Consider the following 23,608-nt stretch of genomic DNA (forward strand, 5'->3'; position numbering starts at 1 on the left):
AGAGAAAGATAGAGAGAGGGGAGAGAGAAAGAGAAAGAGAAAGAGAGGAGAGAGAAAGAGAGAGAAAGTGAGAGCTAGCTTTTTTTTTACTCCTGGCTTTGTATTTAGGAATCATTCCTGGCATTGCTTAGGGGCCCATATCTGGTAACAGGGATAAAACTAGGGCTGGTGCATGCAAGGCAAGCATGCAGCTCTCACTCCAGCCCAGAAGCGTATTCATCATGTCAAAAGATTGGGTTTTTACCATACTGATTTCACAGAAGCTGTTTTCTACTTTTCTGAGGGTTCAGTCTAATTCCTTAATTCACAATTAAGACTTGATTCCTGAATATCAAGGAAAAAACAGAGAAAGATATTGGCTTTTAAAAATAGGTACATGTCCACAGTAAGGAATAAAAGAGAACCAATATACAATTTTGTACATATAAGAGATATACAATGTGCCACCAGCAAAACCACCACACTAAGGAAGATGTTCTGAGGTTTGAAGCCAGAAACTCTTTCCAAGTATATAGAACGCCACACCTGCATTCTGTGACCACAACTGTGAGGAAGCTTTGCACCACCCTTGCAATACAAAAAGCCTTAAAAAGCATTTTCATTCATATCTGACAAGTGAATGACCTGAAATAGAGGTCATCGTTCAGAAATCGTTTATTCCTTCATTCATCAACAGTGCTCCATCTTCCAAGAATTCATAAGCAATCACATCATTCGTGCGCAGTCTCAGATGTTCTCCTCATCCAACATTTTGTTGATCCCATCACAAAGTTTTTGTAAGTGGGGCTTGAAATTTCCAAAGGGGTTGTACAGGGCGGCCAAAAAATCACAATCTGAAAAATGATCGAAGACATTATTAACCCGTCCGTGCGACTTGGCGGTGAGGTGGCGTTGAATGACCTGGTGGAGCAGCTCTCGGCACTCATTGAGCAGCCGGGACAGCACGTTGCGGTCAAAGGTGTATTCCACTTGCTGGAAGCTGACCGCCGTCATGGCAAGCTGATGAACCTTCTTCTTAAATTTCTCCATCAGGGCCAGCTCGTCTTGATTAAACTGGTTGTTCCTGTAGAGGATGGCCAGCTTGATGACGGTTTTGATGAGGTTTTTGATGATTTTCTCGGCCTCCTTCTTGTTCTGGGTATATTCCTTGGTCACTCTGTACAGCTCATCCAGCACTTCGCTGCTTGTGTCGTCGATTAAGGTGGTGGCGATCGATTTGGACACCATCTTACCCAAGATCTTCTTCTGTGCCTGGACGGCCAGGTTTTTGGAATTAAAGACATCTGTGGCCACTGAAAACACACAGGGGTGGGGTGGGGCAAGAGTTAAAGAACAGTCAATATCAGCAACGGCAAAACCAGATTATTGGGGAAGTTCTCTCCCCCCTCCAACCCCCCGCTGTATGGCGTATGGCTTGCCTCCCACTTACTAGCACTAGTTCCTCAGAGAAGAACTCTTTGTCACTAATTATTTTGATAAATGACATTGTTCTCTTTACATTTTACAGCTTGAGGAGAGAGCCATACAGTTTGAGTGCAGGAAATGTGCTTCGTAAACCATGCGCTCTGGGAAGCCAAGAGTTTTACTTTGGGATTATCAGACTTTCAGATTTAAGAGGTTTAATGGCATACCTGGAGCCAGAGAGAGTATAACAGTCAGGGAATTTGCCTTGCACATGGTGTATGGTCTCTCCTGAATGCAGAACCCCAAGACAGAATAGAGAGATGAAATATTCTGAAACAGTCAGGGCTGCTCCCAGCTCAGAGCCATTTCTTGTGCAAAATTCCCTCCCATTTTGTGCCTATAGGCCTTGGAGAGCTGTTTCCCTCCAACACTGCTTTCTCCCTTTCCTTCTGCTCATACCTCATAGCTGGGTTCTCAGGGTCATTTAACCTTGGGGCCAGAGTAGTAGCTTTTCTCTCTGTGTAGCCCTACACCTAAATGTTGAAAAACAGAGTGATTCAGTAATGGAAAAGAAAGGCCTGAGAAAAAAGACAAATGAAAGGGAATCATTCAGGGCATCACTAGTACAAAAGTATTTCTAGTTTGGATGGCTAGTGGCCTAAGAAAGCAAAACAGGACTGGAGAGAGTGCAGGGATTACGCCTGGCAGTGTCATCTAGGGTGTTATGGATCACTCCTGGGTGGGCTGTGTGCATGGCAAGTACCCAGGATTGATCAATAACACCCTCGATGAAACTGCCAGGAGTAATCCCTGAGTGCAGAGCCAGGATAGTAAATTCTGAGCATTGCTGGGTGTGGCTCAAAAACCATAAAGAAAAAGAAAGCGAAAAAGGCAGCTGCTCCCAAATTCAAAATCGAGGGCCTGTCAGGAATGATCCATCAAAGTGGAGCCACTAACTCAGATTTGGAACTGGAACATAGAAGTGACAACTTAACACAAAACTTCAGACAAAGTAGCTGCTGCTCTTGGTAGGTGCAAATTGGCTGACTCCTAATGAATGACCAGAATGGAAACCTCACATGTTTAGGGACACACACTGAAAGTCATTTAGTTTATCACCTTGAAAATCTTGCTTCACTTAAAAAATGGTATCTGAAAATTGAGAGAGAAGTAGAATGCCTGTCTCGAATACAGGCAGGGGGTGGGGGAGAGAGATGGGGACACTGGTGATGGGAATGTTGCACTGGTGAAGGGGGGTGTTCTTTTTGTGACCAAAACCCAACATCAATCATATTTCTAATCACGGTGTTTAAATAAAAATATTATTAAAAATAGTGTCTGGACAAATATTGATAATTAAATTTCTGAAACCTGAACTGAAAAACTGCATAAAAGGAAGTAAAATGTATTTTGAGAAAAAAAAGAAAGTGAAAAATCATTTGTGCAAACAGCTTTGTGCAGTGGGTTCCAAATCTCTCTGAGGTTTTCAGCACAGAAGCAGGATTCTACTTTTATTCTTTTTTTTTTTTTTTTTTTTTTAGTGTTTGGGCCACACCCTGTGACGCTCAGGGGTTACTCCTGGCTATGCGCTCAGAAGTTGCTCCTGGCTTCTTGGGGGACCATATGGGACGCCGGGGGATCGAACCGCGGTCCGTCCTAGGCTAGCGCAGGCAAGGCAGGCACCTTACCTCCAGCGCCACCGCCCGGCCCCATCTACTTTTATTCTTTTGTTTGTTTCTTTTTGGGCCATACCCAGTGACGCTCTGGGGTTACTCCTGGCTCTGTGCCCAGAAATCGCTCCTTGCTTGGGGGACCATATGGGAAGTCAGGGATCGAACCGTCATTGTCCTGGATCAGCCAAGTGCAAGGCAAATGCCCTACCACCTGCACCAACCCTCAGCCCCTCCACTTCTATTCTTTTATTTGGTTTCTGGGCCACACCCGGTGATGCTCAGGGGTTACTCCTGCTTATGCGCTCAAATTGCTCCTGGCTTGGGGGACCATAGAGGATGCCGGAGGATCAAACTGTGGTCTGTCCTAGGTTAGCTCGAGCAAGGCAGATGCCTTACCACTTGTGCCACCGCTTCAGCCCCTTTCACTTCACTTCTATTCTTTATTTTTTGGATTTTGGGTCACACCCGGCAGCGCTCAGGGGTTTCTTCTGGCTCTATGCTCCTGGCAAGTTCAGGGGGACCATATGAGATGCTGGGATTCAAACTACTGACCTTCTGCATACAAGGCAAATGCCTTATCTCCATGCTATCTCTCCTGCCCTTCACTTCTATTCTTATGGTTTGCAAGAAGACAGGGGAATTAACTCATACACAAGAATTCATATTAAAAAACAAGAGAAGTTAACATTACCATATACCAAGAGCATGAATGATCTTTTATTATAAAATGGAAGACACAGACCTTCAAAGTCCTGACTACTATGGGAGAGCTATGCAAAAGTTTCAGACACAGCAAATGTGAATTTCAGAATCACATTACATATAATATTGAAAGGTTACTAGTTTCATCTAGAAAGTTTTTTTTTTGTTTGTTTTGTTTTGTTTTTTTGGTTTTTGGGTCACACCAGCAATGCTCAGGGGTTACTCCTGGCTCCAAGCTCAGAAATCACCCCTGGCAGGCTCGGGGGACCATGTAGGATGCCGGGACTCAAACCACCGTCCTTCTGCATGCAAGGCAAATGCCTTACTTCCATGCCACCTCTCCAGCCCGTAAAATTATTTTACGGTCCCTACTCTTGTTTTAATGATTCTAAATGACTCTCTAAACTTCAAACCCAGACATAAAACAAAAACTCAATGGTTCTAGATTTCCTTAAGAGAAACCCCAAAAGGTGTTGCTTCAACTAAGCAAAATCAATTCCATCCTAACCCTAGGACTAAGCCTCAACCACTCAGAGAAGTTGATCTCTAGGTTACACTTGTCCAACAGGAACCTCAGACTCTGAAACATCGAAACAGCTCCATGCTTTTACTTTTACTTTATTCTTTGGATTAACGTCATATTGCAAATGAGAATCAAGTGCACCCCCATTCCCCTACTTCTCCCTCACCCTACCCTCCTTTCAGGGAAGACATACATACAGTGAATTTCTTTTCTACCATTAATGACAACCTCATTGCTGCCAACGGGTTTGGGGCTGAGAGTTGCTGGCTAGGACGTTGTGATGTGTAATCATGAAGTAAGATTTTCCCCCCTTGCAAATTAAATGCTCATTTGTCAATTTCAAACCTCTACCAAATCCCTAGAAGGTCTGGGGTGTCTCAGAGCTGGTCCTGGACCCCACTTTTTTTCTTCCTTCTACCTTTACCACAGATGATCTCATTCCCTCCACAGTTTCAGATACCACCCTTGTGTGAATGACGGCCCTACTATAACTCAGTCTTGGCCTCTTCTCCAAACTCATTTGGTATATGAGCTCAAGGTTTTTCTTGGCTATTTGCATGTATCTCAAATGTACCATGACCCAAAGTGTACCCTTGATTTCCTCCTGCCCTCATCCCCAATCTTCCTCCTCTATTTGTTACTATCTTAAAAACAATTTCTTCCATTTCCCAGCTCTCATTTCCCATACACCCTCGCCCTCAGTCCATTACCATGTGCTTTGTATAATAGTTTCTCACAATTCTCTGAAATCTGTCCATCTCCCACCCTCTTTACTTACACCTGCCTCATCTGAGCCCTTGCCAATCTCTTCTCACAGAGCATCCATGTAAATGATACTTTATTGAAATTATTTGCTAACCATTATTTTTCTTTGTTTCAAAGCCAGTATTTGCCTAAATTTCTGTTTTTTTCTTGTTTCTAGAACTTAAGTTCCTTGGAAAAAAGAAGCTATCTTATTCATTCCCATCATTGCATCTCCTGGATTTACATGGGGGGACCTGGATGACTTAAAGGATGTAAAAGTCATCTCCCCCTCTCTTCAATATACTTAAGAAATTCTCCATGGACACATGTTGGCCTACAAAAAAGAAGTGTGTCCTTGTTAGCATCCAATTTTAAAAGAGACAAATTCTAAGAAGAGAAAGCATTGTAAGTATTGATTCAATGTTTGAATCTATAAACATAAATTTGCTTATGCTTGAAAATAAGCTATTGGCTTATGAAAATGATACAATTTCAAAAATATACAAAGAATAATCATACTTTTAAAGTGATTAAAGACTATTTTAGAAATAGTTATAAATATTCATTTCATCTATTCATTTTCTACTATGTCTCCCTTTGTCATAATATCAACAATATTTAAGGACTCCTAGGTTTAGCATCAACAATGAGATGACACATTTGGAGATAAATATTAATGGCAAAATATGCTGCCTTGGCCCGGAGAGATAGCAGAGTGGCATTTGCCTTGCAAACGGCCTATCCAGGACCAAAGGTGGTTGGTTCGAATCCCGGTGTTCCATATGGTCCCCCGTGCCTGCCAGGAGCTATTTCTGAGCAGTCAGCCAGGAATAACCCCTGAGCAATGCCAGGTGTGACCCAAAAACCAAAAAAAAAAAAAAAAAATGCTGACTCTGTACACAAGAAAAAACACTCAAGAGATTAAAATAATACCTTTTATTAGCTAAAAAATTATAAGTTTTGAAAGTAAAAATTACCTAATGTTAGGCCATAAAAGGGCAGACATTTAGGGTCCTAATTTTACCAACTCACCAGCAAATACATCACTTCTTCACCTACCAAATGTTTTATACTTGGAACTTTGAAGTGGTGACCACTGATGCATATATATATTGTTGGGAATCTTTGTCTACTTCAAGTGAGTGGAGTGGAGCCATATTAAGAAAGATGGGGAAAAAATTTTGTAGACTTTTCTCTAAGCAGATATAAAAATCTGGCTCTCTTAGCATCCAAGAAACTACAGAGCTAAATGGAACTTAATAACAAGACAGGCTGGGGGTGTAAGGGTAGGCAATAAAAAAGTGGTCACAACCAACCATGACTGATGCCACAAGAAGTCAACAGGCTAGGACTGCTTTCCCCACATTGAAATTGGTACCACTCCAGAGGAAAGCCTGAGATAAAGACTTGGGGGAGGGCTCTGTGAAACCAACTTGCACACTTAAAAATCCACAAAGACTAGGAAATTCAACAGGATGGAGAAACAAGAAACCAAGAGGAAGTAAGAGGGAGGACAAGGCTCCAGTCATCTGAGATTGTGAGCTCAGACTGGAGAAGTTGGGTGACTATCTCTGGAAGGATCAGAGTAATGACCATGGTAGTGAGCTGCAGGCAGTCTCTCTTGGCTTTCCAGTTAGAATACTAGGCATTGTGCAGAAATCAGAACAGTCCAAATAGCTCTTGTTTACAGAGATTCACATGAATATCATTTTGAAGAGGTGCAGCTGATTTCCCATTCATTCTTTTTGGTTTTTGAGTCATATAAGTGGTGGGTGAGGTGTGGGAAATAAAGTCCTGAAGATCAAACCAGGATCAGTCACATGCAAAGTTTGCACTCCAGACTCCCCAACCCTTATTCCTTTTCTTTTGATCTGTGTCACACCTGGGACTCTCTTTTGATTAAAAGAGTTTACTTATTCCTCATTAGTTAATTAAATAAATAAAATCTTTGACAAGTCCATTTTCTATATATATGAAAATCATGAATTTACTACCTTTAATACAGTAGAACATTAAAACATAAACTCCATAAAATAAAGGAATTGCAGTAGGTGATTTTTTGCACAAATATACAAATTGTACATATTTCCTGTGGTAACTTATTTCCCCAGGGTCCTGGAAAAGCAGGGTAGGTTTCTAAAAGTCCACATTTGGGACCTAAATGGTTCCATGAATAAACCACACTAGTGAGGATGTTATCGAAACCCAGTTTCTCTGTCTATAGATGAGTATAATGATACCCACTTGTTCCTGACTTGTACCAGAGATATATGAATCTGAATTATAGAGTAATCCCACACTAGACTTTTTTTCCCAGTATATAAACAAAACTCCACAAACTGAACTTTAAATGTATTTTGATGCTGCAATAGAATCACATTTGGTCAAAATCCTTCCTTCGATGAGGAGCTAAGAAAATGCAAAATGCCAGAAGGGCATGTGAAAACACACCACATAGTTCAGCTGGTCTACTTCCTTTACCACAATGATATCAGCAAAAATCTAACCTATATGAAAACTTTATCAGGAACTGGCCCCTTTTTAAAAGGTGTCCATTTGCTAACAAGTGTGAGTGCTCTTAGGATTCTGCCAGGAAATGTAGCTTGTTTACAGGGAACAGGACTTGAGGGAACAAAAACAAATTCTAACAGAGACAAGTAGACAGACATCATCCATGTCCTTGCAGAACTGTGGACCCAAAGAAAGCTGGACTAGAAATGAACCAAAAATAGTGTCAAAGAGAAACCCACAGGCCCACAAGATGACATCAGAGAGTTGAGTCTCAGTTCCAATTTCTACAGCCTCTCTGGGAATCAGAGATCCTATAGGCAAGGCAGGGAGCCATAGAACTGCACAGATGGACAAAGTCTCCAGGGTCAGCAGTTCCGAATGGTCAACATGGGTGCAATTTCCTTTCTTTGAGCTTTAAAGTCTGATGTGTGAAGTGGTATATTTGATGAGACTTAATGAATCATAATGAATCTGAGAAAGCCCAGCAGTGTGCTGGTTCCAGATGGACACGAGGGTCAGAGATTCAAAAGCCATAATTTCATTGCAAAGAGTATGTACTTATTCTTTTCTTTTCTGTCCTGGTTTTTTAATGCTTATGTCTTTAAAAACACCCTCCTCCAAGACCTCTCTTATGTGATCTCAGTTTTCTTTTGTAGCTTTGATTCTGGAGTGTCTGCATCTTGAATTTGGTTTTAACTGTGTGCCCCTTATTATTTCCATGGGTTTGTTACTTAAATTTAAGAAATAAATCTGTGCCTCCTCAGGTGCAAACAGACCTAGGGCTACTCCCAGTGATAAGTCAGGTGAGTGATCATCAGTGCCAAGAGTGGCACTGAGGCTCTGAAGCATGCAAGATGCACTGCCCATCCCTTTGAGCTATTTTTCCAGCCCAGTGATGATTTCCAAATCAGAAGTCCATTCCTGTAACTCCTTTAACCATTAGGCGCATCTCTGCTCTTTTGCTAATTTGATGCAAGTATTGAAGAGTGGCCTTGTTGCTTTTCTGCATGGCATAAGATTTTACAACCTAGCTCTGCTAGCCTTAGGCTCATTAATGGTAGTATTGCAGATGCTTAGACATAAATCCTAAGGAATATTAGACTCGTAAATATTAGGATAGAGCTTCTGAGCAGAGAAAGGACTTAGGTGATTGCCCAAGTTAGAGGGGGAAGTTTATAGTTTTGAGAACCCATGAGATACCACAGTATGAACTTGCACTACAGTCCAGAGTCTGCAATTTCATTGAAGGTTCACAACTATTAAAATACTATTTATAGGGACCAGAGAGGTGGCGCTAGAGGTAAGGTGTCTGCCTTGCAAGTGGTAGCCAAGGAAGGACCACGGTTCAATCCCCCGGCGTCCCATATGGTCCCCCCAAGCCAGGGGCAATTTCTGAGTGCTTTGCCAGGAGTAACCACTGAGCATCAAATGGGTGTGGCCCCCCCCCAAAAAAAAGTTAAATACTATTTATAGGGGCCAAAGAGATAGCATGGAGGGAAGGTGTTTGCCTTGCATGCAGAAGGTCGGTGTTCAAATCCCAGAATCCCATATGGTCCCCTGAGCCTGCTAGGAGTGTTTCTGAGCATAGAGCCAGGAGTAACCCTGAGCATTGCTGGGTGTGACCCAAAAACAAAACAACAAAAACAAACAAAATACTATTTATAGGGGGCCAGTGCGATAGCACATCGGGTAGAGTGTTTGCCTTGCACACGGACAATCCAAATTCAATCCCTGACATCTATATGGTGCCCCGAGCACTACCAGGAATGACCTATGAATGCAGAGCCAGGAGTAACCCCTGAACACTGCTGGGTGTGACCCCCCCCCAAACCAAAAATAAACAAAAAATATAGTTTAGAGCACCAGCCAGCTTTTCTTTCCATATGATGCTAAAGATAAATATCAAACAAAACCCTCTGTATTCTTTATGAAATGAAGAACCCTGTGTAAAACTGTGTGTGTGCATTCTTTCACAGGCAGAAAAGGCAGAATTAATATTAAAGGCAGTAAAAGAACCTTTGAGATTTGTTTATCCAAGTTTCCCAAATGAGTTTTACAGAGGATCCATTAATAAGTGTGAATTAATAAGGACAGTAAAAAAAAAAAAAAAGTGCTGTCTGACAAATTATCTTGGGTTCTTGCTACCCTGTGGACTGATTCCCAGTGATCCTATAAGAACAGTGTCGAGCAAGAGGGGCAGCGTGGTGAAGTGAGCAATGCAGTGACAGTCAACGCAGGCCTCTCAAGTCATAATATTGAGATAAGCCACTTACTTACCTAGTGCTCATGACCCCACAGCAAAACTACTGAATATCCTCAGCCCATTTTCTTAGAGGCATATGGGGACAATATACAGTTTAATGAGTCAATAAGAATGGTCAATAGAAAGTGCTCAGAACTGTGAAAGAATTAGATCAATATATAAAAATATCATTGTTTGTTATGATCACTCTCATTATTTGGCAGAACTATATGTGGTTCTGGGGAACGAACTCAGGTTGACCCTATACAATACAAGCATACCGACTGCTGTACTATCTCTGGCCCCAATTGCTCTTATTAAACACAGTCAGCATGGAAGATCTGTATAAAAGAACTGTATAAAAGAGATTGACTCAAGAGATGTCCATGGAAGAGAAAGATTTCAACAGTAAAAAAGTGATGGCATTCTAAGCTAACTTACAAACTGCTTGCGACTACAGGGGACAAATAGGGCTACCCAACAGTGCAGCTGCTCACCAGAAGCCTAGGAGTGCACATCCATCCTATGAATTTTAGAAAAACTTCAAACACACCAATATGGAGAACTCTCTGGTCCATGAAGGTTATTAGTAGAAAGAAGACCAGGTAGAGAAGTGATCTGGGAGGCATTTGCAACCATGTGGACACTCTGCATCTGCAAGAGGGACTTTTGAGAAGATCTAGAAAAAGAAGCCCAGACTCACTGGACCACAGTCCAAGCTGTATGGGTAAAAAGAAGCTCATGTGGTGGAACATGGGATCATGTTGGAGGAACCCACAGCTCTGAGCTATATGACCAGAACACTATGCTCTAGATTTTTCAATTAGTCATAACTTTGGCCATGAAGCCATGATTCATGTAGATTATTATGAACAGATTCATAATTTTTCCTCTCAATTTTTCACCAAAAAATTCTGGCATATTTTGCACAGAAACCAGAGCAAATTATAGTTTTTTGGGGGGTGGGTGGGGAGGCACACCAGAGATGCTTAGGGGCGACTAATGGCTATGCACTCCAGAATATGCTTCGGTTACCATTTGGAATGCCAGGGAGCCAACATAGACAGGCCACATGCTAGGCAAATAACTTCAACTTCTCCCATTGTGTCAGATACCCTGGGTCTTGATGACTATGAACGTTCACACTCTGCTAAGAAAACAGGAACGAGGGGCCAGAGAGATAGTATGCAGGTAAGGCGTTTGCCTTGCATGCAGAAGGATGGATGTTCAAATCCGGACATCCCATATGGTCTCCCGTGCCTGCCAGGAGAGGTTTCTGAGCATAGAACCAGGAGTAACCTCTGAGCGCTGCCGGATGTGACCCAAAAACCAAGCAAGCAAACAAACAAAATCAATAACAGAGTTCAACAACTGTGTTAAATGTTGGAGGCACACTGTAGTACTGATTTACTGGTGCAGTCTCTAATACTAGTATCCATGGCCAATACATATTGTTCTCATTTGTTGGCAAAAATACTTTCATAGTTGTTATTCTAACTTGGTCCTCTAATTTCTTGACCCTTAGAGAGCTAAATGGGGGAAACTGAGGCTCAGAAGTCAGGAGACTTGTTCGTAGTGGCAAGGCTAAGTGATTGCTTTTTCCTACAGTCATGCATGGTTTCAGTTGTGACCTACTTGGTCAACACTGGACCACATACATGATCATGGCCCCTGTAAGATATAAGTGGGCCATATCTTAGTATGGAGAACTATATTCCACAATTTTCATACAAAGACAAAAGTATCTAAAGTTGTGTTTCTCAGAAGAGGCTTTTGCTTTTAAAGACTACAAGACTGCCATTTTCTCTGTATAAAAAAGGCGAAATTAAGACAATGTTCATTTGACTTTCAAATACCACACGTGGCAGAGCAGCCCAGAAAACTATTCCTTAGCCTATTCTCCAAGACAAAACAACTCCTCAAAGAAATAACAAACAAAAACAAAAACAATCCACAAAACCAAAAAAATCAAAGAAGGTACTCAAATCTTACACATAAACTGTTAAGACGTTCCTAACCCCCCTCCTTCTGTCTCAGTCTGAAAAAAGTCCAGATCAACCAACCCTTCATGCTCAGTTTAAATGCTGTTGCTTCTAAGAAGCCAGTTCAAATACACTGATGGAATAACCTCTTCAAATCTGACAAGAACACATCTCTTCAAGTAAGTGTGCTTTTTCTGTCATATATGAGAGTTTTATAACTTGGATACTATATCTTTTCATCTCTGTATTCTTCAAAGTATTTAATGTACAAACTTACCCAATGCTGGAATAATTCATACCTTTTATAGCAATTCAAAGAAGTGCCCCAGTAAATTAAATCCATTTCTCACATCTAAAGCCTAACAAGGAAAATATTCGCTTAATACATCTATAAGTATAGGGAGATATAAAATACTCTTTTGTCTTAAGGAGAGGACTCTATAAAATATATTTTTTTTTAAATCTGATTTTTTTCCTTTCCTTTTTGCCAAAACACACAGAATAGCCAGTCTCTTTTGTTCAGAAAAGTCACCATATTTAGCAAACTCAATCTCTTCCATCAACTGTTCTGGAATCTTCCAAGGATCCCAATCCCATTTGCTGAAATATTTTAGGAGCAGTAACCTCTTGGCCTCAACTTGGGCATCTCTCAAATATGCATCTTGCACTGCTTTCCAACATTCTTGTCTAAACCTTTCCCCGATAACTGTAATAAAAAGTTATACTAGTCAAGCATTTTATAGACATGTCAAGTCCTAGCGCCAGAATGCTGAAATGGAGTTTTCTGAACTTTAAAGTTTATTCTCTCATTCCAATTACTAAGATATACTGAAGTTCTGTAGATCTAAGATTAAACTCTAAAAAAATAAAATAAATTAAAATAACCTCACAGGTATTCAGAAGCAACTTTGGCCAGTATCAAGTATTCTTAGCATGGCACTGAAAGGGTTTCTACCCTTTTTCAAACCATTCGTCCTCTGCTTCTAATGTTCAGGCACCCCTCCTTGTTTTACTTAGATCCAGGACCTTATAAAGGTGGTATTCTAGATACTCCACTGACCCTGTGTTACGCCTGCACAGTGCTGTATTATTCTTAGAATTAGTGGTCCTTGTTTTAAAAAGAAGGAAATGTACCTCAAAAGTCTGTTTCTCATTCTCTGGGAATCACCCAAGGATCTAACCAAAACTGGGTATGCAGACACATATGACAGCAACCAGCAAAACAGTGGCTGACCTTTCAGAAGAAGGGTACCCTCTGCAGCCCAACACAGACCCCCCACCCCCAGCTACCTTCATACATCTCTGGTCACTCTCCATGCTCGGTGGGCATTAGCCAGGGTGAATTCTGCCTTAAAGAAATAAATGTGCCTCTATTTAGGGCAAATCTACAGATCTCCCACTGGCTCATAGGAATTAGGACTACTGCCCAGCAGTGTTATCTATTTGTTAGAAACCAAAGGTTATAGATGGGACTTATGGTTTTAAGAATTTCAACATAAATTAGGGATAGCCAGTGAAATAACAAGAACCATTTGCTTGAGGGAGGAAGGGAAGGCTAATGCTAATCATGATTTGTTGGTATAACACTTCTTATTTAGTCACTGACCTCAGGAAGCTAGCACTAGGCACCAAGATCTCCCCGCTATTTCCATGAAATGTGTTAAATGGATTGCACAGAGGTGATGAAATTATCAAGTTTATAAAGCATCCTGAGAAAAAAAGCGAATTTGGGTATTTCAACTTGAAACTTTGCATGGCACTGATACACAGATTTATGGCTGAAAAGTAGTCCTATTGTGCATTCAGTAACTCAACGCATTTTATTGAGCATAAGAATTAGACAAAGTGCTTTCTCTCAAGGAGCACAATTACTGTAAGAGAGACCAAAAACACGGATGTATAAAAATGCAAAGTCCTGGTAGGGGCTACTGTAAAGGATGTATGTACCTTGGGCAACTGTATTAAGGAGATAGAGAAGGGAAATATCCTACCTATTTGAGAGAGCTGAGAGGTTCCTCCCTCATCCCGTGTTTTTAGGGGGACCATGATGCTGAAGGTATACTCCTGGCACTGCACTCAAAAATTACTCATAGATATGTTCAAGGGCATATATGAGATGCCAGGAATTGAACCTACGTTGCAGGGTGCAAAGAAAGAATGCTACCTTCTGTATTATCATTCCAGCCCTAGGAAAGTCGGTTTTTAAATAGGTGACACTAAGAAGAGATATGAAGAAAGCAACAAAGGAGCTGTCCTGGGTGAAAGAAAATTTATCCACTCCCTCACAGTCCTTCCTAATTCCTCTCCTTCAAAAACTCTTCACTGACTAAGTCAGTCAGAAATGTTTGGTCTGGGCCAGGGAGAGCACAGTGGGTAAGATGCTTTCTTGCAGGTTCAATCCCTGGCCTCCCACAGCCCGCCCCCCAACCTGAGTGTAGAGTCATGAGTAACCACTGAACATTGCTGTGTGGGGGCCAGAAATCAAAAACCAAAGAAATATTCTAACTGGGCTGCAGGGATAGTCTGTAGGGCTGAACACATGCTTTGCATATGGGAGGCCCATGTTTGATCACAGATCCCCTGAGCACCAGCAGGAAGCTACCCTTAATATCATTAAAAAAAATTCTTGTTAATGACCCTTTGATATTAATATACCTACTTTGTACAGTCCTCTCATTTTTCAGTTAAGGAAAATAACTAAAAAAGACCATAATAGCCATTCTCTTGTAGAAACTAGAACTTGTTTCTCTAAATGTATTTAATTGCTGTCATGGAGATGGATTTCTTCCCTCGTAGTATTTGGGTAAAATGAACTCTGGAAAATTAACGTAACTGAACAATCTCACAACTAGTCGCCAAATAAACAATAAACTGAATCACTTCTTGAAAATACTTTGGCAGCTCCCATGTTTTTGTAGATTTATTTCCTCGACTCCTCATCCAGTGAGGAGTCTTCTTCTCTCTCAGGCTTTGTTAATACCAGGTTCATTTTCAGAAGTGAAAGAAGCCACAGAGCAACAAGCAGAAAAACAGAAGTCTAAATTTCAATATGGGATCCCAGTCGATTTCCCCCTTCCATCCTGACCACTGGTTCCTCAACATGAAGGTGATTTGTTTGATTATCAAAAGCAGCAAACAGTAATTCCAAAAAATAGAAACCAAACCTAGTCGGGTAACATATTTTGTTGAGATATTAATGTTTCTTCTTTTGAAAATTTGTATAAAGTTTATAAAACATAAAACTTACCAGCGGGGCTTTTTCAAGACTCTTCAATCTCATTATTTTTCTATATACATAAAACCATCTTAATTCCAGAACATTTCTGCCACCACCCCAATATATACTTTTATTATGTTTTTATTTCCTTTTGGCTTTCAGTAAGAAAATATGTAAAGTCTTGACATTTATGAGCAAAGACAAAAAATAAAGTGGATGGAGGAATAGGTGTGGTGGGGAGAAGCATGTTTGTCTGACAATCTGGCCACATGCCCCACAGGGGACAGCAATTCTAGCAGGCAAAAATATGAATTGTTCAAAGTCATTTCAGGAAGCTCCTTCCTGGGCCACCACTGAAGATTTCAAAGCACTAGCAGCAACTGTTCTTGCTGACAGTCCCTGGGCCTCTCGAGCAGATTTCCAGATTCCACCAACTTCCTTTACTCACCTTCAAAAGTTCTTGCACTTTTCATTCCAGGTTCTCTGCTGCAATCTTACTCTTGACTTAAAAATTCAGCCTATCTCTACTTGAGGAATATCATTTAAGGAACACTGGAGGGATAGCACAGTGGTAAGGCATTTGCCTTGCATGTGGCCAACCCACGATGGACCTGGGCTTGATTCCTGGCATCCCATATGGTCCCTGAGCCTACCAGTATCAATCTCTGAGTGCAGAGCCAGGAATAAACCCTGAGCACTGCTGGGTGTGGCTCAAAACCAAAATTTAAAAAAAAAAAGGAGCACTGAACTTGTTTTTGCTTTCTACTCACCACCTGTATTTCATGTCCTGATGGCTACCTACCTTGCTACTTTTTAAAGTAAAACATGTATTTAAAAAGGGGTTCCTATACCGATGCGACTGGAAGTTAATTAATACTCCACTGCCTTAAACATGGTGACTCAATCTGCTCTTCAATCATAAAGTCAGTGGGGAATTTGAAACACATATTCACACATACATAAACGAAAGAAACCATAAAGCCCCCAACACTATCTATCTACCTGTGTGACTCAGTATAACAGATAAAGGCTATGCAGCCCTCAAAACAAGCATTCTTGAAGAATGATGGGCAGGACCAGAAGAAGCCTCATCTTGGAATGTGAGTGAAGATGATTTCATACCAGGCCAGGAAACTCCTAAAACTATTTGCTGTACACAACATCCTCCTCTATCTTTAGAGGATGTGCTTTTCTTCACAGCTTTCTCTCAACTCATCCATCTTAACCATTGTGCTTCAACTAGTTCATCTGTGAAGCCTAAGGAATAGTTAAAGATACTTTCTTGGCTATACAGCTAACCTTATTTCAATCCCTGGCACTGCATATAGCAATCCTCTGAGCACTGCCAGACTATCCCTGAGTGCAGAGCAAGTAGTGAGTCCTGAGTATAGCCAGGTGTGGTCCCCAAACAAAACCAGCAAAAAAAAAAAAGTATTTTTTTTCCCCTCTACCCCTTCCAAAGGAAGGGCAGAACGATCATCAATGGCAAGAGGCAGCCGCAGAAGTGACACCTAGAGCCGGCTTCACGCTCAGGAGAGGACGCTCTGGCTCCTCCTCATGGCTTCGGGTGCTCTACACAATCAGAGAAACTTCTCTAGTCATATACTATAGAAATGATCCCTGAAAGTATAGTCTTAAAAAAAAAGTATTTGGGGCCGGGCGGTGGCGCTAGAGGTAAGGTGCCTGCCTTGCCTGCGCTAGCCTTGGACAGACCAAGGTTCGATCCCCGGCATCCCATATGGTCCCCCAAGCCAGGAGCAACTTCTGAGTGCATAGCCAGGAGTAACCCCTGAGCGTTACCGGGTGTGGCCCAAAAACCAAAAAAAAAAAAAAAAAGTATTTGACTCTTTAAAAAAAGAGGAAAAAAGAAACTACTTTATTGAAATTTCCCTCTTCACATGACTTTTTTTTGTGTGTGTGTGATGATGATGGGAATCAAATCCAGGGTCTCGCAGGTGCAAGGCTTGACCACTGTGTCTCATTCTGACCCTCCTCACAGGGTTTTTAAAATTCTCGTTGTGCCAAAAGGCAGGAGGTATGCTAAGAAAATAACAGCACATTTATCTCCAAAACACAAGATGGTGTCAAGGTGCAAAAAAAATAAAAAGATGAAAATCTGACTGTATTAGTATTAATGTATAGTTTTCCTTTTGAATCAAACATTTCCCACTTAAATCATTAAGTGCAGGCTACTCCTACCCTGTGAAGAATGGTGAGGGGAGTTAATGTATGTGTCGTAAGGGAGGTCTTTTTATATCTTTAATATCATTTGTTGATCTTGGAATAAAGGAAACAGATGCTACTGTAGAATATGAAATGTTTAATACTGTATTTTTAAGCTTCAGCTGTACAGTTCGTCTTTATATAGGCAATGAGCAAATGCTTCTCTGTTCCTTTATTTCCCTGAAACAGACATACACATCCACAAATGCTAAAACCTCACCCACATTCCTCCTCCAAGGCAGGACATTCTGTAGCAAAGACTCCAAATAACTTGTCATATTTTCCCTATTGGCGAATCAAAATAAACAGATTTCATTTTACTACACCCTACAGAACTAAACAAAACCATATGCAACATTGTCTTTGATGAAACTTAGAAATCATGTTGAAATGAGTTCCTAGACCTTAATATCAAAAGGATTTTTAGTTTAAATGTCTAGCACCTATGAGTATTTTTCTTTCGTTAAAATGATATCGTTATAAACTCAAGAGAAAAACTCAAGAGAAAAATCCATTTCTCACTAATCCTAAAGTTTATAATTTCAGGCAGAACTCTATGTATCAAATACTGGAAAGTAAAAACAATAAAAAATTTTAAAAAATGATATCATTATAACATCTAAAAGAAATCTAAGACATCATACAGGAGAAACATAAAAGGAAGCTACAGAATTTGAGGAAGAATTCAGGCTCCAAATGTAGGCCTTATGTCCCAGCTTGCTAAGGTTTCAATGGCATCTAGTACAGTTTTGAGGGGTGAAAAAGTAGGGTTATCTTTTCTTCAACTGGCTTATGTTTCATTATACTCTGCTACATGGCAAAGACTCAGATATATTTTTTATATTGTTAGGGGTGGTTGAGAAGAATTCTGAGACTCTGGCTGGAGGCGGCAATAGTCTGAAGAGATTGTAGTGCTAGCTATTACTTAGTCTCTGGTGGCTCAGGTCTAATGGGGACCATCTCTCTTGATCTGTGTGGTCTCAGAGACAAGATTTTGTCTTTAGGAACAATTCAGAACTTCTTGTTTGAGCATCAGAACCCCTTGATGCTCAGAGGTCACTCCTGCTAGGCCGTAAGTGAACATATGTGGTGACAAGAATAAAACCAAGGCCAGCTACATACAAGTCAAGTAAGTGCCTCACACCTGTAATATCTCTATAGAACCCAGATAATTCTGACCAGTAGCTTACTTTTATAATTGGAGGAAACGTCAGGATATTCATGTAGGTAATTAAAGAAGATTGTGATTTAATTGGCTACGAAAGTTCAATAAAGCCCATCCCTTCTCTTCCAGATAGAAACTCACAGATGAAAGCTGAGTTTTCAGTTATTCATAGCATGGGCCTCCTTTACTCCTTTTACTCAGCCCAAACATACATCTGGATTCACACTGTCTGCCCTCCAATCAAGTAACAGCTTTCTCTTCTCTCATCTTTTCATAAAATTTGCTTTTTTACTTTAAACTAGACCTCATTAGCAACATGTTCCTCTAAGGAGATCCCTGTCCCTGTGACTGGAACTTGGGAAGAATTCCACTGATGAGCAATTCTAATGAACCAAAAGGAAAAATGCTTTTGAGGCAAAACAAACAGAATACCAGTGTTTACAGATGCTAGGATGGTTAAGACACTCCCTTTGCCATCCTGGGTACAAGAAGTGCCAACAGTGTTCTGCTAATATAGCCTATCTGACCTAAATTGGAAAGACAACTTTCTTGTTTCCAACACTTTTCAGCAGAATTAGAATTCACAACTTCCCTCAGCCTGGGAAGGCCTGGTCTGGAAAAAGTCCTTGCACAGTCCCTGCTGTAATTCCAAACTAGACATGTCACCCATAAACTAGCCAGAAGGTTTTCCCAGGTCTCCAACATGGGGTCTTCAACGTATCTATGGTAGTGTTAGATGGATGGTCCATCTCCCTTCCCAGTCCAGGGTCCTCCTGCATCCAAACACCAGAAAGCAAAGCCAGATGACAAAACAACACCATGCCTAAATGATCTGTGGTGCTCATGAAAACATCAGGCATTCTAAGTCTGGGGAACAGTTAGTTAACCCTTAGGACTCCGTGTTTAGCATCACAGTTTGTGAATGACCAAGCAGTTCCTGTTCGCCAACATGGTGTCCATCATCATAAATAGCAAGAGGACCAAGATCACTGCCAACATCAAATAAGCTACATTAAAAATTTAAATCATAAAATCATATTAATCAGTGAAAACTGGACTTGTAGAGCAGTTGCATCTTTCCCCTGGGAGTTTTCTAGAAGAACAGATAATGTATGTTTGAGGGCCTCCAGTATTTCAGAGCAGGTTTGTATCAACCTATGGCCCAAAGTATAGCAGGAACTCCTCTACTTTCTCCCACTTGGGTCCTAAAAACATAGGAGGAGACCATGAAGATGAATTCAAAAGAATAAATATTTTTGTCAGGAATATTTTAACCCAGGTATAGACATTGTAATTCTGTTACTTATCAGTGTTTGCTTTATTCCTAAATTTGGCCAATGTATCTAGCTGTCCCCATAGAATCATGATTTTGCCCTATGCCAATCTAAAAATATTTTCAAGCATTTCGTATTTCCTGGAGGTCTTTCCCTGACAAGATTTTTATTTTAAAGACAAAAGAAAACCTCAGAAGTAATTACCCTTTGAACGGAGGATTCTTTTAGTCAGAGTCATTTTGTTTTTGTTGCTTGTTTTGGGGCCACACAGTGGGATTTAGGGGGTTATTCCTGGCTTTGCACTCAGCAATCATTCCTAGCACGCACCATACGGGACTTTGGGGATTGAACCCAGGTCAACTCTGAGCCAGGCAAGTACCTACCTGCTCTATTATCTCTATGGCCCAGTCAGAGAAATTTTTATCGAGGAAGTGCTTGTCCAAGTCAACATTTCCCAAATGTGCCACAAACTTAAAAATGGCAACAAAAAATGTTGAGAAGAATAAAAAGGAAAGAAGAGGGCTGAAGAGAGAGCACAGGGATTAAGGCACGTGCCTTGCATGCAGCTCTCAAGGGTTCAGTCCCCAGAACTACAAATGGTCTCACTAGTATCACTAGAAGTGATCTACTGCCAGCGAACAGTGTCAGGTGTTACCCAATCCTCCCCGCAGAAAAATAAAGGAAAAAATTTGATTAAGGGAGGGAAATTAATATTTTAGAGCAGGGGTCTCAAACTCAATTTACCTGCGGGCCGCAGGAGGCAAAGTCGGGGTGATCCTTGAGTGCAAAGTCAGTAGTAAGCCTTGAACACTGGGGGGTGTGACCCAAACAACTAAAACAAAACAAAACAAAACAAAAAAAGATTCCTCAACGGCAGGGCCACAAAATGTTGTATGGAGGGCCGTTTCGTTTGCAGCCCACGGGCCTCGAGTTTGAGACCCTGTTTTAGAGAGAGACAGCAATAAAAAAGCACAAAGTAAACTTAAAAGTATGAAACCAAAGCTATAGGAGACAGGTACAGGTATGTGTTGGTATTTGTCAAAATAATCCAGTTCTTCCAGAGTTGCTGAGAGTACATAGAAATTCAAGAATGACTACAACAGCTGGAAGTAACTTTTGAGGAAAAGAATATACAAGATCCTCACTCCCCAAAGCTTGTACAGATTTAATGTGATCCCTCTAAGGATACCCATGACATTTTTCAAAGAAGTGGATCAAACACTTCTGAAATTCATTTGGAACAATAAACACCCACGAATAGCTAAAGCAATACTTGGGAAAAGGAATATGGAGGCATTACTTTCCCCAACTTTAAACTGTATTACAAAGCAATAGTTATCAAAACAGCATGGTATTGGAATAAAGACAGACCCTCAGATCAGTGGAATAGGCTTGAGTACTCGGAGAATGTTCCCCAGACATAGCATCAATTTTTGTTAAAGGAGCAAGAAATTCTAAATGGAACAGAGAAGGCTTCTTCAATAAGTGGTGTTGGCACAACTGGCTAGCCACTTGTAAAAAAAAGTGAACTTATACCTCCAGCTAACACCATGTACAAAGGAAAAATCCAAACGGATTAAAGACCTAGATATCAGACCTGAAACCATAAAGTATATAGAACAACATGTAGGTGAAACGCTCCATGACATTGAGACTAAAGGCATCTTCAAGGAGGAAACGATACTCTCCAAACAAGTAAAAGCAGAAATGAACAGATGGGACTATATTAAACTGAGAAGCTTCTGCACCTCAAAGGAAATAGTGCTCAGAATACAAGAGCCATCCACTGAGTGGGAGAAACTATTCACCCAATACCCATCAGATATGGGGTTAATATCCAAAATATACAAGGCACTGACAGAACTTTACAAGAAAAAAATCATCTAACCCCATCAAAAAATGGGGAGAAAAAATGAACATACACTTCGACAAAAAAGAAATACAAATGGCTAAAAGACACATGAAAAAATGCTCCACATCTCTAATCATCAGGGAGATGCAAATCAAAACAACTATGAGGTACCATCTCACACCACAGAGACTGGTGCACATCACAAAGAATGAGAACAAGCAGTGCTGGTGGGGATGTGGAGAGAAAGGAACTCTCATTTACTGGAGGTGGGAATGCTGTCTAGTCTAACCTTTATGGAAAGGGATACAAAGATTCCTGCAAGGGGCCGGGCGGTGGCGCTAAAGGTAAGGTGCCTGCCTTGCCTGCGCTAGCCTTGGACTGACCGTGGTTCGATTCCCCCGGTTTCCCATATGGTCCCCCAAGCCAGGAGCAACTTCTGAGCACATAGCCAGGAGTAACCCCTGAGCGTTACTGGGTGTGGCCCAAAAACCAAAACCAAAAACAAACAAAAGATTCCTGCAAAACCTGGAAATTGAGCTCCCATACGATCCAGCTATACCACTCCTAGGGATATATCCTAGGAACACAAAAATACAATACAAAAATCCCTTCCTCACACCTATATTTATTGTAGCACTGTTTACAATAACCAGACTCTGGAAACAGCCTAGATGCCCTTCAATAGATGAATGGCTAAAGAAATTATAGTAAATATATACAATGGAATATTATGCAGCCGTCAGAAGAGATGAAGTCATGAAATTTTCCTTTATATGGATGTATATGGAATCTATTATGCTGAGTGAAATAAGTCAGAGGGAGAGAGATAAACACAGAATGGTCTCACTCATCTATGGGTTTTGAGAAACATGAAAAACATTTGTGTAATGATTCTCAGAGACAAAATAGAGGAGAACTGGAGGGTTCAGCTCCCAAATGAAGCTCATCATAGAGACTGTTGGGTGCAGTCACAAAAACAATTACACTGAAAACTATCATAACAATATATATATATAAAAACAATCAAGAGTTAAAAAAAAGAATATATCAGATCCAGAAAGATAGCACAGGGGGGTTAGGTGTTTGCCTGGCATAAAGCTGGCACTGTTTCAAATCATCATCACATGTGGGACCCCAAGCACTTCTGGGTCTCTTATGAGTACAGAGTCAGGAACAGCCTCTGAGAGCTGCTGCAAGTAGCCCCTCAAAAGAAACAAAAAGAAAAAAGAAAAAGAAAAAGAAAAGACTGTTTCCAATGGACCTAGATTAAAAAAGGCAAGCCAATATATAGGAAGGTCCTTGTCACTTTGTAGCAGAGAAAATTAGTTCGCCACCCTGACCTCTCTCAGGAGGGGAGATGATTCAACAGGAGAAAAAATAAAAGGCCACAAGGAGAGAATATTGACTCAAGCTGATTCTCAGGACTTTAAATAATAGGTCTATTTCATTAAAAAAAAAATACCCCAAACCAACATAAAATAAGTTTCAATCTGCATAACAAAAAATGCCAGGTGAAGTAATGGTCTGGAAAAAATGAGAAAGCAAGCAGCTAGCTTGGAGCTTGATACTTATAGGGTATTTTGAAATGAATGACAAAGACCTATTCTGCTTAGAAATCCCCCATTTTATTTTTAAGCCTGGAAACCAGTTAGTCATATCTATACTAAATGCTTCCTGTCCAGGGCCATGCTAATGGCACACACTGACAATCTGAGTCGCTGCCTACATTTAGTCAATTGAGTCATTCATGGAATAAAAACCAGCCAAAAACATTAAAAAAAATCTGACTTAACTGAAGCCTTAGGAGGTATACAAAGAAAACAAGTTTGACTCATTTACAGAACAAGGATTAATGGTGCCATGAAAGAAAAAGAAAACAGTAGATAGCATCACTATAAGAGACATTCTACTAGGAAACACAGAACATGAGAACTGGTATTCAGTAGGAACATGCCACTTGCAGAGTCTGGGGAATGGACAGGGAGGAAGCAATGACTGGTGGAAGAAAACACTCAGCCAGGAGGAGGAGATGTAGAAAGGTGGTAAAAGTGTTATGTATGTATCAACAATAGTACTTATAAACACAGTGCAAAAAA

The 23,608-nt window shown here is 40.7% G+C and overlaps 1 protein-coding gene and 1 non-coding gene across 2 annotated transcripts in view; both read right to left on the reverse strand.

Moving 5' to 3' along the window:
- Window positions 1-593: 593 nt before the first annotated feature.
- The window catches only part of TNFAIP8 (TNF alpha induced protein 8), a 35,422-nt gene continuing 12,407 nt past the window's right edge, over window positions 594-23,608 (reverse strand). Inside the window, exon 2 of the mRNA XM_049771410.1 lies at window positions 594-1,292. Within this exon, the coding sequence (XP_049627367.1) occupies window positions 727-1,227 (501 nt within the window). The 5' untranslated portion in view covers window positions 1,228-1,292 and the 3' untranslated portion in view covers window positions 594-726. The remainder of the gene's footprint in view (window positions 1,293-23,608) is intronic.
- On the reverse strand, window positions 16,429-16,634 carry LOC126008204 (small nucleolar RNA U3). Its single transcript, XR_007495557.1, has one exon. It is a non-coding gene; the product is annotated as a small nucleolar RNA U3 (small nucleolar RNA).

Source organism: Suncus etruscus, chromosome 4 (assembly GCF_024139225.1).
Source record: "Suncus etruscus isolate mSunEtr1 chromosome 4, mSunEtr1.pri.cur, whole genome shotgun sequence".
Taxonomy (NCBI): Eukaryota; Metazoa; Chordata; class Mammalia; order Eulipotyphla; family Soricidae; genus Suncus; species Suncus etruscus.